Source organism: Pristiophorus japonicus, chromosome 18, assembly GCF_044704955.1.
Source record: "Pristiophorus japonicus isolate sPriJap1 chromosome 18, sPriJap1.hap1, whole genome shotgun sequence".
Taxonomy (NCBI): domain Eukaryota; kingdom Metazoa; phylum Chordata; class Chondrichthyes; family Pristiophoridae; genus Pristiophorus; species Pristiophorus japonicus.
Window position 1 is genome coordinate 100,610,406 of NC_091994.1, and position 12,189 is coordinate 100,622,594.

The 12,189-nt window shown below is 44.8% G+C and overlaps 1 protein-coding gene across 1 annotated transcript in view; it reads right to left on the reverse strand.

Annotated features, from left to right (window-relative positions):
* Positions 1 to 12,189, reverse strand: part of prdm16 (PR domain containing 16) — a 912,386-nt gene that overhangs the window by 19,236 nt on the left and 880,961 nt on the right. The window contains exons 14-15 of the mRNA XM_070860995.1: positions 10,367 to 10,536; positions 8,970 to 9,144 (exon numbers count right to left, since the gene is read on the reverse strand). Coding sequence (XP_070717096.1) covers positions 8,970 to 9,144; positions 10,367 to 10,536 — 345 coding nt within the window. The remainder of the gene's footprint in view (positions 1 to 8,969; positions 9,145 to 10,366; positions 10,537 to 12,189) is intronic.

Consider the following 12,189-nt stretch of genomic DNA (forward strand, 5'->3'; position numbering starts at 1 on the left):
AGCTCTGCAGACCCACGGCGAGGGGAAGGAGAAGCCGACCAGTCTCTTCTGAGATACAGCCTTCATCAGATATACATCAGGTTATGTCATTGGGTGAGGAGACCAACGCCCTTACCCGATCACTCGTGGCCGCCGTCAGTGGGGTGCGTGATGAGTTTGCGACACTGTCGGGAGAACTATCAGCACTGAGACGGGAACTGAGGGCGGGTATGTCAGAGGGAGTGCAAATGTTGGCAGAGGCCATGAGGGAACTAGCTGCTGCAATAAGGGCACACAGGCCTGACAATCAAATGCCACTCCCACTGCAATCCCCACACCAGCCTCTGTTGAGACCCAAGCTGGGCCCCCAGCCCCCGCCAACACCCCCCCGCCCGCCCCTGCCCCCTCCACCCCCCCGGCCACCACCGCCCCTATGAGGAAGTGCACATTCTCCGATATGTGGGTGAGAGATGGGTGCAGCCTTTCTTTGCTGTTGTTGTTGTTGAAGTGCATTGTAAACTTTCCAATAAAATATTTTTTGCATTAAAACTGAATCATGTTCCATTATCACCACATAACATTTAGGAACAACTGTAAAAAAAAAAAATCCCTCACCCCTACAATCATGCCACCCCTAGCCCTGGCTGAAGGGCTAGCCAGTGCGTTCTGCAGTCGGCAAGGCAGGACTGCTCTATTTTCAGTAGCTGATTTAACTTTCATTTATTTTTGATGATGTCGTGAAGATGTTGTGCTGAAGTTGTTTTGATGATGTGCTGATGCTGTGAAGGTGTTTAGTGCTTTAGAATCCTCTAACTCACCTTCCCCCCTATCTATGGCTATCTACGCTGATTTCATAAATGTCGGTAAGGTTTTTCTGTGCCTACAAAAGTGGCCACATACACTGGCCTAAGTTAGTTTGGAGTAACTTTTAGCTGGCCAAATTTGCTTCCATGGCCAAAACAGGAGTAAGTGTCTGGTCACGCCCCCTTCTGTAGAAAAAAAGCTAAACTAAAAAAAAAACCTAACGAACTGACTTACACTGGAGCAAGTTAAATGGGGAAATTTGCGATTTTTAAGTTACTCCAAAAAAAGCTACTTGCTCCAAAAAAAAAGCGGGGCAACTCCTGGGGAAATTTGAGCCCATTGAAATTTACAGCGCAGAAGGAGGCCATTTCGGCCCATCGTGTCCGCACCGGAGCACAGAAATCTAAGCTGACACTCCAGTGCAGTGCTGACTATATGGAAATCAGCCCGACTGTGGAGATGAGCCACCATGTTGCTCATCTCTCGAAGGTTGCTTGGAGCGACAAACCAAATAGATTCCAAAATGGCAACGCTTCACAAAATGAAAATACAAGCGTGGCGAGGGCAGCGGCTCATCGAAGGAGCGTGACCCTAAAACCCACGATAAATAAACCAACTCCCGGCCGCAGTAAAAGGAATCTTTAAGTTCAGCTCGTGCCATGCCAGGTCCAACTTATGCAAGTTCGCACAGGGGCGTACGATTAAAACAAAGTCGTGCATTTATCTAGATCTTAGCCTGTCCGAATCCACAGCAGCACCTGGCTTTCACCTTCTGCCACCACAAACACTGGCTTTCTAACATCCCGGGTAAACACACACTTCTTCATTCATCGCTGCTCAATATTATTCCTCTGCTCAAGCTTTGCTGGGCAGTGCAGGAAAGGACCGAGGAAGGAGAAATCTCTCTCTCATGCCCAAGGAGAGCACCGAAAGTGATGTGCTGCTGGAGAACAGAGCTCCATTTACAACACACGTGCTACGCTTTCAGTTTTTTTGTACAAATAAACCTGATCCCAAGACGGGTCCAGAGAAAAAAACATCAAAACTTTCTCCAAAGACAGGGGAGTAGTTTGTGACACAGACCACTCAATTCTATTTCAATCCAGATTAAATAACCCCTGAGCCAAGTAAGCTTTTAATTAAAATATATATAAAGCTCGACTAGATTGATACTAGATTTCAGGGCTCTATGTCGATTAGTCTCCATATGTCAACTAAGTGTTTCTGTTAAGTCTTTTCATCATTTTTTTTTCTGTAGAGATATATGTATTAGGTCACTGCTCCCTGCGGGGTCAATCACACCAGGCCTCCGAGGCACTCATTTTTGTAAAAACTAGGCCCCAATTAGAATTTCCCTTGTATCCTTGAGGAAATGCCATCGTAATTTTCTTTTATTCCACAAAATAAAATACCCAATTGTCCCAGCCTGTCCCTCTACTTAGCAAAGACCTCTCGGACAAAGTGACAGATCTGCTGATGTTCTTCCTCTCCTCCCCTTTCTTTTTTGTCAGCCTCCTGAAGGCTTGTTAAATGCTTGGAGGCAGAGCGAGAGTGGTGTTTAATCACAATGCTGACAGAGAGCTGGCCTGCTTCGTCCCTAAGAAAAGCAAACAGTGGATAATGTCGGTTGGACCTGATTTCAGATAGAACAACATTCCCCTTCATTTTCTTTTTTTTTAAGAAGCTCTGTTCTTTCATCTGTTGAGTTAGCGGCTTGGGTGTCAGGGGACCGACGTCTGGTCCAGCCAGGCTACCTTGTCTTGTAGCAGGAAAAGGGTCATTTGCTCCATCGTCTGGGGACAAAGGGGGAAGCAGGGGGGAGGGGGGGGGTGCACACTGGGTAATTAGCACAGTCCTGATTCAGCTGCCGCCAAACAGAAAGAGCTCTTAACCCTTAAAGTGAATTCCCTCAGCCGGGTAACAGTAAACTTCTTAAATTCTGCAAACTAATTGCTCACTTACTAAACAAACTTTTAACACTTAAAGAAACTTGGAGAGAGACTAGAAAACATCACAGCCACGTACTACAGTGTGAATTGAGACAATACTACGATTGTCTGAAGTTACATTTTTGTTTTAAATTAAGCTCCACTGAATTGCGGCAACACAGAAAATCCTTGTGACACATTACCTTGTTTAACATTCATCATTGGGATGTGGGCATTGCTGGCAAGGCGAGCATTCATTGTCTATCCCAATTTTGTACAACTGAGTGGCTTATTAGGTCACTTCAGGGAGCAGTTAAGAGTCTACCACATTGGTGTGGGACTGGAGTCACATATAGGCCGGACAGGATAAGGACAGCAGGTTTCCTTCACTAAAGGACATTAGGGAACCAATGGGTTTTTAATGACAATCCAACAGCTTCATGGTCACTTTTACTGATGCCAGCTTTTTATTTCCAGATTTTTAAAACGGAATAAAAATTCACAAACTGTCATGGAGGAATCTGAATTCACATTTATGTGGATTATTAGTCCAGGCCTCTGGATTACGAGTCATACAACTATACCACTATGCTACAGTATTATACAATACTAATCGGTGTACGTTGTGTGAAACGGCTATCTTTTGCTCAGTCTAGAACTAGACCGAAATAGGTCATTAAGAAAAAAGTGAGGTACTGGTGCAAAACTGGGGACTGATCATGCACGTGGAAGGTGCAGTTGTCCTCTTTAACATGCATGGAGCATCATGCCCAGTGTGTGTGTGTGCGGCCTTTTTAAAAATCCGATATTGGAAAACTTTTCTCTGCCCAGGTTTCAATTACCACAATTATGGGGAATCCGGTCCCGAAAGTAAATGGTCAGTTTAAAAAAACTGACCGGTTCAGTTTCTGAAGGATTCCACAATAACTGGCCAACAGGGTGTCTTTCTGAGTAATGCATATGAATATTTAAGTATTGGCCTGAGTCAGTCGTAGCACTCTCTACTCTGAGTCTGAGGGTTGTGGGTCCAAATCCCACTCCAGAGACTTGAGCACATAATGTAGGCTGGCACACCAGTGTAGTGCTGAGGGAGTGCTGCATTGTCGGAGGTGCCGTCTTTTGGATGAGACATTAAGCTTAGGCAACTTCTGCCCTCTCATGTGGATGTAAAAGGTCCAATGGCAGTATTTGAAGAAGAGCAGGGAAGTTCTCCCTAGTGTCCTGGCCGATATTTATCCTTTAATCTACACCACCAAAGCAGATTAAGCGGTTGTTTATATCACTGCTATTTGTGAAACCTTGCTGGGCGCAGAAATTGACTGTTGCGTTTGTCTGCATAACAGTGACTACGCTTCACAAGTAGTTCGTTGGCTGTAAAATGCTTTGGGATGTCATGAAAGGCACTGCATAAATGCAAGTTGTTTCTTTCACATATGAACTGGGTCGGCTATGGTTTATTTGCATTTCTGTGGTGCAAGATTTTATTTTTCAAAGCTAGGTATTTGACTAGGACGTGCAGTAACTGGGCCATACCACAACCACAGACCCAAGTAAAAGAAAATGCAGTTTATCAACCGTAGCACAGGATCAGTGCTCTTACAGGGGCAAACCTGGTACCTCTGACACACAGGGATTTACAAATTCTCAGAATTTGGGATTATCAAAGTTTCAGCCCTTTATGTGGCTGCAATGGAGCTTGGGCTGAGACTAAGGAAAAAGGAAGGGTGAGATTCGCAGTGACATCCTCACAGTTCAACTCCACTTCAGTTATTGAACTTGTACATAAAGATGTTCATTCAAAAAGAAACTTGCATTTAAATAGCTTCTTATCACTGTTCTCGATAACATCTCAAAGCACTTCACACACAATGAAGCTCTTTGAGGTGTTACTTCGGCAAACACTGCAGTCATTTTGCACATAGCAAGATCCCTCAAACAGCAGCAGAAAATACGGATCTATTTCAGATGATGTTGGTTGAGGGAGGAATACTGGGTATGACGCTGAGAGAATTTGTCTTCAAATAGCCCTATGAAAACTTCAACGTCCTCCTGAACTGGCAGATGAGACCTCAGGTTAACATCTCACCCGAGAGACTGGACATCTGAAAAGCACAATCCCTCAGTGTCAAGTCCTGGTATTTTTTTAAATTTCAAGTCCTGGTATGAGGCATGAACCCACAACCTTCTCACTCAAAGGCAAGACCACCACCAACTGAGGCAAGCAGCTCTCACTAAGTACTGCACACTTTCCAGATGAGATGGCCAAGCCCAAGAGTGTTGCCCAATCTATAACCTTCAGCAGCATGTTCAAGCCATGTGTAGCAGCACATTGGAACAGGTGAAGATTTCTATATGGGGATTATGACTTAGTTGAGTGCACTTCCAGCTGACTTAACTTAAATAAGATCACAGCGGAGAGGAAATACTTCTCTGCACGTAAGGGAGTAGCATGGAAGGACATTGATAGCCTCAATGAATAGTATGAAAACACAGCAACAAGTACAAGAGTGAAGCAGTCATGCACAGGATGCACTGCATAGTGTGGAATGAGGAGGGGAGCCATTAATGCACGGAAAATCGTGAGAAGTGTCCTGACCTCTGCCTGAATTCCCAGCATGCTCTCCCAACGCATGTAGCTCTGTACCACAGCACTAATCATTACATTTAACCTCTGGATATTTACACAGCAATAAAAGAAAAATACCACATCAAAATTATCAACTTAAATACCGGTTATGAATTTAGGATTCTCTTTCAATATTTTATACAGTAACAAGACACCGCTTGTCAAAATAGTGTGCTTGCTTGTTACAGTGTAGGGGCTGACTTGGTGCTGTTGCAGTACTTGGTTCCAGACACTAGAGGTCAGTGGAGGTGGAGATATGAGGCTGAATTTTGAGTAACTCTTCTGCTGCTGAAAACAGCAATATTTTTTCAGTGGTTTTGTAAATCTGAATTTTTTTTCTAGGATTTTCCCCCCTCTAGCCTCCCCCCCCACTATTCTCCTGTAGGTGCTGACTTGTTCTGGGGAATAATTTCCAGGGTGCTGGGAGACCTGCTGGTACCTCAACCAATCCTCCATGTGTGAAGTTTGATAATATTTTTTCAAATGCAGATTATTGAAGTTAGAAAAATAACTGTCTCATAGAAAAGGGATGTTCAATCTGTGGACCTAGAGCCATATGCAGCTCCTGTAGGCTTTAGGTAAGGACAGCATCAAACTCCGATATGATGCCCCTCACAATATCGTACCCTGCCAACACTCTTACCTGCATGAGGAGCCCAAGGGTGGTCATCACCCATGGAACCATAACTCAATGGAGGATGGGGAAGACAATTGGGGTGGTGGCGGTAAGTTATATTAATTTTAAAGCTTTTACATCCACATGATTGCAAATTCCCACACCTCACTTGGCAGCTCTTCACAACTCTGCACAACACAAAAAATATTCCATGGATATGAGGACATCCTCACATCGCTTAAACCTCACTCAGTGAGGCAACATAGATGTCATTAGCCTCCGCTGCACAGACCCTTATAATACCGCCAAAGTTACAGGGTCGCAAGCTCTAAAGAAAACGGGGGAATGGGCACGGAGGGAGGGGATGGTTGGGGGCAGGGGCTGCAATCATGGTTAAGATAGTTTAACTTTGGGGTTCCCACGGCAGAATTGTTTAGGTAACAGCCATGGCTCAGTGGCAGCATGCTCAGTTCTGAGTCAGAAGGTTGTGGGTTCAACCCCCACTCCACAGACTGACACTCATAACCTATGCTGACACACCAGTGCAGTACTGAAGGAGTACTGCGCTGTCGGAGGTGCCATCTTTTGGATGAGACGTTAAACCGAGACCCCATCAGCCCTCTCAGGTGGATGTTAAAGATCTCATGGCACTATTCGAAGAAGTGCAGGACAGTTATCCCCGTGGCCTGACCAATATTTATCCCTCAATCATCATCACTAAAACAGATTATTTGGTCGACATCAGACTGCTGTTTGTGGGAATTAGCTGCTGCGTTTCCTACATTACAAAAGTGACCACACTTCAAAAATACTTCATTGGCTGCAAACTACTTTGACACCTCCTGAGGTTGTGAAAGATACTATAGAAATGCAAGTTCTTCCGTCTTTCTATATTATTCCCGACGCGCCTACATCTATTTTGGGAACTGTAAAAGGTGGAGAAAGAAGTCCTCAATATTGTAGGCAAAAGGAGGGTGCTCGTCTGCGAGCTGTATTGTGGATAAGAATATGAGATGTGACAGTAATTGATTCGGTGATGAAGTAATTTGTTGTCGTTATGAAGGTCTGGCAAGATTGGAATTCAGCAAGAAAAAACCTGACAGCAAGCAAAATAAATAACACTAATGCACAGTCGGGCTCCTGATACTCTCTCTCTCTCTGTCTGCATTTCTTCTCCATGAATCAGTTTAACGGGTGGCAGTCTGCAACTGATGTATACAGTCGATTCGCGTTAGGTAACAGGACCTGGTTCTAATAAAAGGCTGTTTACTTATTGGGGAATACGGACTTGAGAGAGAAGTTTACCGTTAAATGTCAGCACGTCTATTTTGTCGGAAAGGGTCTGGGATTATATTGTGAGTGAATTGATAAGTTACAAGAGGTAAATGGCTTTCGTGCTCCCAGTTTTGAATTACTGTATCAGTAGAGTGTCAGAAATAAATAAATAGGAGGCATGTGGGGAAATCAGGCAGAGTGCACTTCAGGGATGAGCTCAAAGGCTGTTCAGGTACAGCGCAGTTTATATAAGACATGTATATAAGTCAAAGTAAAGGCTGTCCCATCTATCCATCTACATCTATAAAACTCTGAAGTTAGAGTGAACCGGTCACACATCCAAGTGTCAAAACTACAAAAAAAGAGAAAAAAAGCCAAACACTTGTGTTGGTTTCTTCTGACCTGGAGCCAGGAATTTACAAGTACCTGCCAGTCTGCAAGCCCTCCTCAAAACAGGAATAAAACCGTAACTGGTCCCAGGATGTGTTTACTTACAGCAATTAGATTTTGCAACCTTAAAGGGGCTGGCCAGTTAAAGTACAGCTCCACCTGAATACATTGTGCAGTGCATGGTCGTTAGAAAACTACCTAGCATCTGATTAACAGTGAACACAGCAACAGGAGACCTGCAAATATAATCTTAAATCTTTATGGTTCAAAAGGAGATATATGTACACTCACTGGTGCAGCATTTTGTTACTGTGTTTTATGCTTTGTAACTGCTGGTTGGAGGGTGCGAGAGAGCATGCATTGTGAGCAGGCTGGCCCTTTCCCCCATCCCTCGCTGTGACGTCATGAATGAGAGCAGTGAATTGTGGGCAGCACTCCTCAAGCGTGATGTCATTAGAACCTGATGACATCACAGCAGCAGCAGGAGGAGGAATGCTACACAAAACGGCTGCTCCAGCGGCACCGCGACCAGCTCTACAGCATAAAGCTGGGTGACAAGAGGTGACCGAGAGTCAACAGTAAGTGGACAGCTTTGAAAGATTAAGGATTAGGGAGTTATTCTGTACAGTACGTTTAAACTTTCCGAGCGTAAAATACCGGATGGCAGACTGACACTGCATGTGGGAATACCAATGTGTTGTATCTTGGAGCAGTGTGATACACAGCTTCCACACCCCCCACCTCTGAGGTCCCAATCTCAGTTGTGTGATGATGGGGAGAGGTTGAGCGGAGGCAGGGCCTCACCCATGGGGGTGTAAGGGAGGCCAAACAGATGGGGCCTTCCTAAACTGCCCTTGTGTACATTTAATTGTGCCACTAATTGAGCCAGTTCCATTTATAAATGAAGTAAAACACGTTGTGGGATCGAACGCTTCTGTTTGTAACTCTATAATGGATGGTGAAAGTCTTAAATCCTGATACAAGGCTGGTCAAAACCCGTCCCCTGTGAATCCTTGAAGTGGCCCGAACTCTTGTTTTTCTCCTCCTTGTCTTCTCATGGTTGCAACGAATGTCACAGCGAGTTCTTTTTTGGAGTGGGAAGTTCATGAAAGCACATTGTGGTGTAAAACTGATTTTTCCTTACTAGCCTCTGTGTGCAGTTGGTTAGTGAGGCTGGGGGGGGGTGGGAGGAGGGGTGGGGAAAGTCAGCAAGTGGCAAGGAAACAGAACAAAGATGTTGGCCCTCAACATAGAAAAGCCCCTCACACACAACTTTGTAATTTTGTAGCAGTGCCTCCAGCTTTGCCCTTACATACTCTGAGAGGCCTATTTCAGGGCAGACCGTGGTCACCTTTTGTCAGCTGAACTGGACGCCTGGCTGAGGTCGTTGTTTCCAATGAAATTCCGGATTTCGGAGAAGTACGACTCTTCTTTCTCTTCCAAAAGTGCAGTGTTGTCTAGCTCGGAGTTTGGGGAGGATGCGCTGGTGCCCAAGTGATTGGACGAAACCCCAGAAAGTTGGCTCACTGAAAAAGGAAGAGGAGATCAGGACGGTTATTGATAGGAAATAGGAATCATGTTGTGTAAATCATTAAAATTCCCCATCCACTTTCTACCCTGTAATTAGAAAATAACTTCCCCCATGCAGATTTTTAAGTTTTCTGCACTAGTACTAATCCACATTGCTATTGGGCATGTGGTCAGTTAATAAGAACTCAGCTATGAAGAATCAATGGTAAGTGCTGCTTCACTGTACACCTTCAAGAGAGAGCTGGCTGGGATGGAGATCGCATCATACAATAGGTAGATACCAACTAATATAAGTCATGGTCAGTGGTCTGGACTAGTTTCAATCGCCTAGAGAGAGATCGGAGAAGAATTTTCCAGATTTCCCCCCCACTAATTGGCGTTGGGTTTTTGATCTGTTTTTTGGCCTCTCCCAGAGAGTACATGGCACTGAGGGAGTTAAAGAGTCTCTGGATGTCAACTGTATGGGACAGGCTAGATGGAACAGCTGGTCATTTTCTCCCCAAAGCTTCTGTGTGTTGTATGTTTTATGAATTGGATTAATGTGGGCTCTGTGTTCACTGGAAGGATTTATACTTTGCCACAGCTTAACCTGCTAGGGCTGGCCATCCCTGGGATTCAAAAATCAAGAGTCAATGGGAGTGCAGTTCGATTTACAAAGACAAATGAGGGCTTCACAATTTTCCACGTAAATAATTGAAGGGGCAGAGCCTTCGTGAAATAGTATTTGGCCAAAAAGAAAAACAATGTCAACAGTAATAGCGCAGTAAAACATCCCACGGTAGTTCACAAGGGGATGGGGAAGTGAGGGGAGAGAGAAGGCGGGGGTGGGGGGGGGGGAAATAAAACAGCAGGAATTGGGAGTTAAGGTACAAGAGGTGATTGAAGTCATTTCACAGTCAACCACTATGTGGGACTGGAGTCACATGCAGGCTAGACGGGGTAAGGATGGCAAGTTTCCTGCCACTAAAGGACATTAGTGAACCAGTCAGATGTTGACAACAACGTGACAGCTTCCAGGTCACTTTTACTGATACCAGCTTTTAATGTCAGGAATTTTTAGAACTGAATTTAATTTCTCAAACTGCCCTGGGGGGGGGAATTTGAACTCATGGTCTACTGGATTACTAGTCCAGCAGCATGAGCACTACGCCACCGTACCCGGGAATTTCCCATCCAGCACAGCCCCTGTGAAGCAGTAAGAGGGAGGTGTTGCTTTACCTGGAATGCTCTCGTTCTCGTGTTTCTTGAGGTGGCGGTCGAGGTTGGTCTGCTGCCCAAAGCAGCGGTTGCACAAGTGACATTTGAATGGCTTCTCTTTGTTGTGGATGTTACGGACATGCCTTTGCAGGTTTGAAGAGATGCTGAATGACCTGTCACAGTATTTACACCTGTAAAAAAAATGAATTATCTAAAATGTAACGACCAATCGAAAATTGCAACGATACCTCCCCAAACGTGGAAGCTGTTCTACAGCCTATTAAATGCATCCAGTTGGTTTATTTAGAATACTGGAAACAATAGGCCCGAGAAAAATGACAGTTACACCTATGCACTTCAGTGTTGTCCAGTGCAATTCTTGTGTGACGCTCTTAATTTCTCTAGAATAGAGAAGGCTGAGGGGGTGACCTAATAGAGAGGTCGTTAAAATTATGAAGGGGTTCGACAGGGTAGACGTAGAGACAATGTTTCCACTTGTGGGGGAATCAAAAACTTAGGGTGATAAATATAAGACAGTCATAATTAAATCCAATAGGGATTTCAGGAGAAACTTTTTTACCCAGAGAGTGGTGAGAATGTGGAACTCGCTACCACAAGGAGTAGTTCAGGTAAATAGCACAGATGCATTTAAGGGGAAACTAGATAACCTCATGAGCGAGAAAGGAATCAAAGTTTATGCTGATAGGGTGAGATGAAGATGGGTGGGACGAGGCTTGTGTGGAGCATATACATCGGCACGGACCAGTTGGGCCGACTGGTCTGTTACTATGCTGTAAATTCTATGCAATTAATTCATCGGCAAAGATTTAAACAACCACTAGGTGAGGAACTAATCAGATGGTTTTATGGTATTGGTTGAGGGAAGAATGTTGGCCAGGGTACAGGAAAACTCCAATTGTCCACACCTGTTCATTCGCATTTTTTAAAATGTGTTAACAGATTGAATTATCTAATAATTTAGATTACGCAATGTAAATAACACGCAAAGTGTGGATTTAGTGCTAAAAGAATCGACTATAAGATCACTTGAATTAAGTGGGCTGCAGTGTCTGGGGATCTTTACCTTTAAGTTGACCCAAGGGAACATGCAGATGGGGCCTCAGTTTGACATCTCATCTGCCAATGTAGCACTCTCTCTCAGTACTGTTCTGATGGCTACATCCTGGTGAGGGATTTGAACTCAATCCTCTGACTCAGAGGTGAAAGTGCCACCGACTGAAGGATGGGGGGGGGTGGAAGAAAAAAAGCAAAGAATCCTGTTCCCGATCACTCCTCAGCCACTGCCGCAGGAACACGGATGACATTGTCGCGATAGACTGCGATGCTCCCAAGTTCAAATAGCCTGCTGACGCTTGTTGTCTGGGCTCTCACATGGAGAACAGCCAATTGGGGTAAAGTACTGGAAGGGCAGCTGTGGAACTGTCACTCCCCCCAACCCGCCCTCCCCGCCCAACCCAACTCAACGACCGGCCAACGAAGTGTGGGGAGAACTGAGGGGAAAGGAAACACGAGGAGAAGGGCTCTGAAGAGTTAACACATGGTGAATGGAACACACAGCACCAGTCTGCGAACTGTTCCCAAGGGTTTATTGATAGAATTGATATACCACAATTTTACCTCGCTAGACAAACAGCAGAATTCCACTTGTGCTGCTAATTGTGCTGGGAAAATTGCTGGGCATCAAAAGTTTTAATCAGATGAATCCTTTTATGTTCTGCCTAAAAATGCCTGCTGCTAATTTAAGATCCTGGTGCCGCACGGGTCAGAGGCAATTGTCAAATGGTGAGAAAGCCGAGTGTTTTGTTTAGTGCACCAGGGACCGA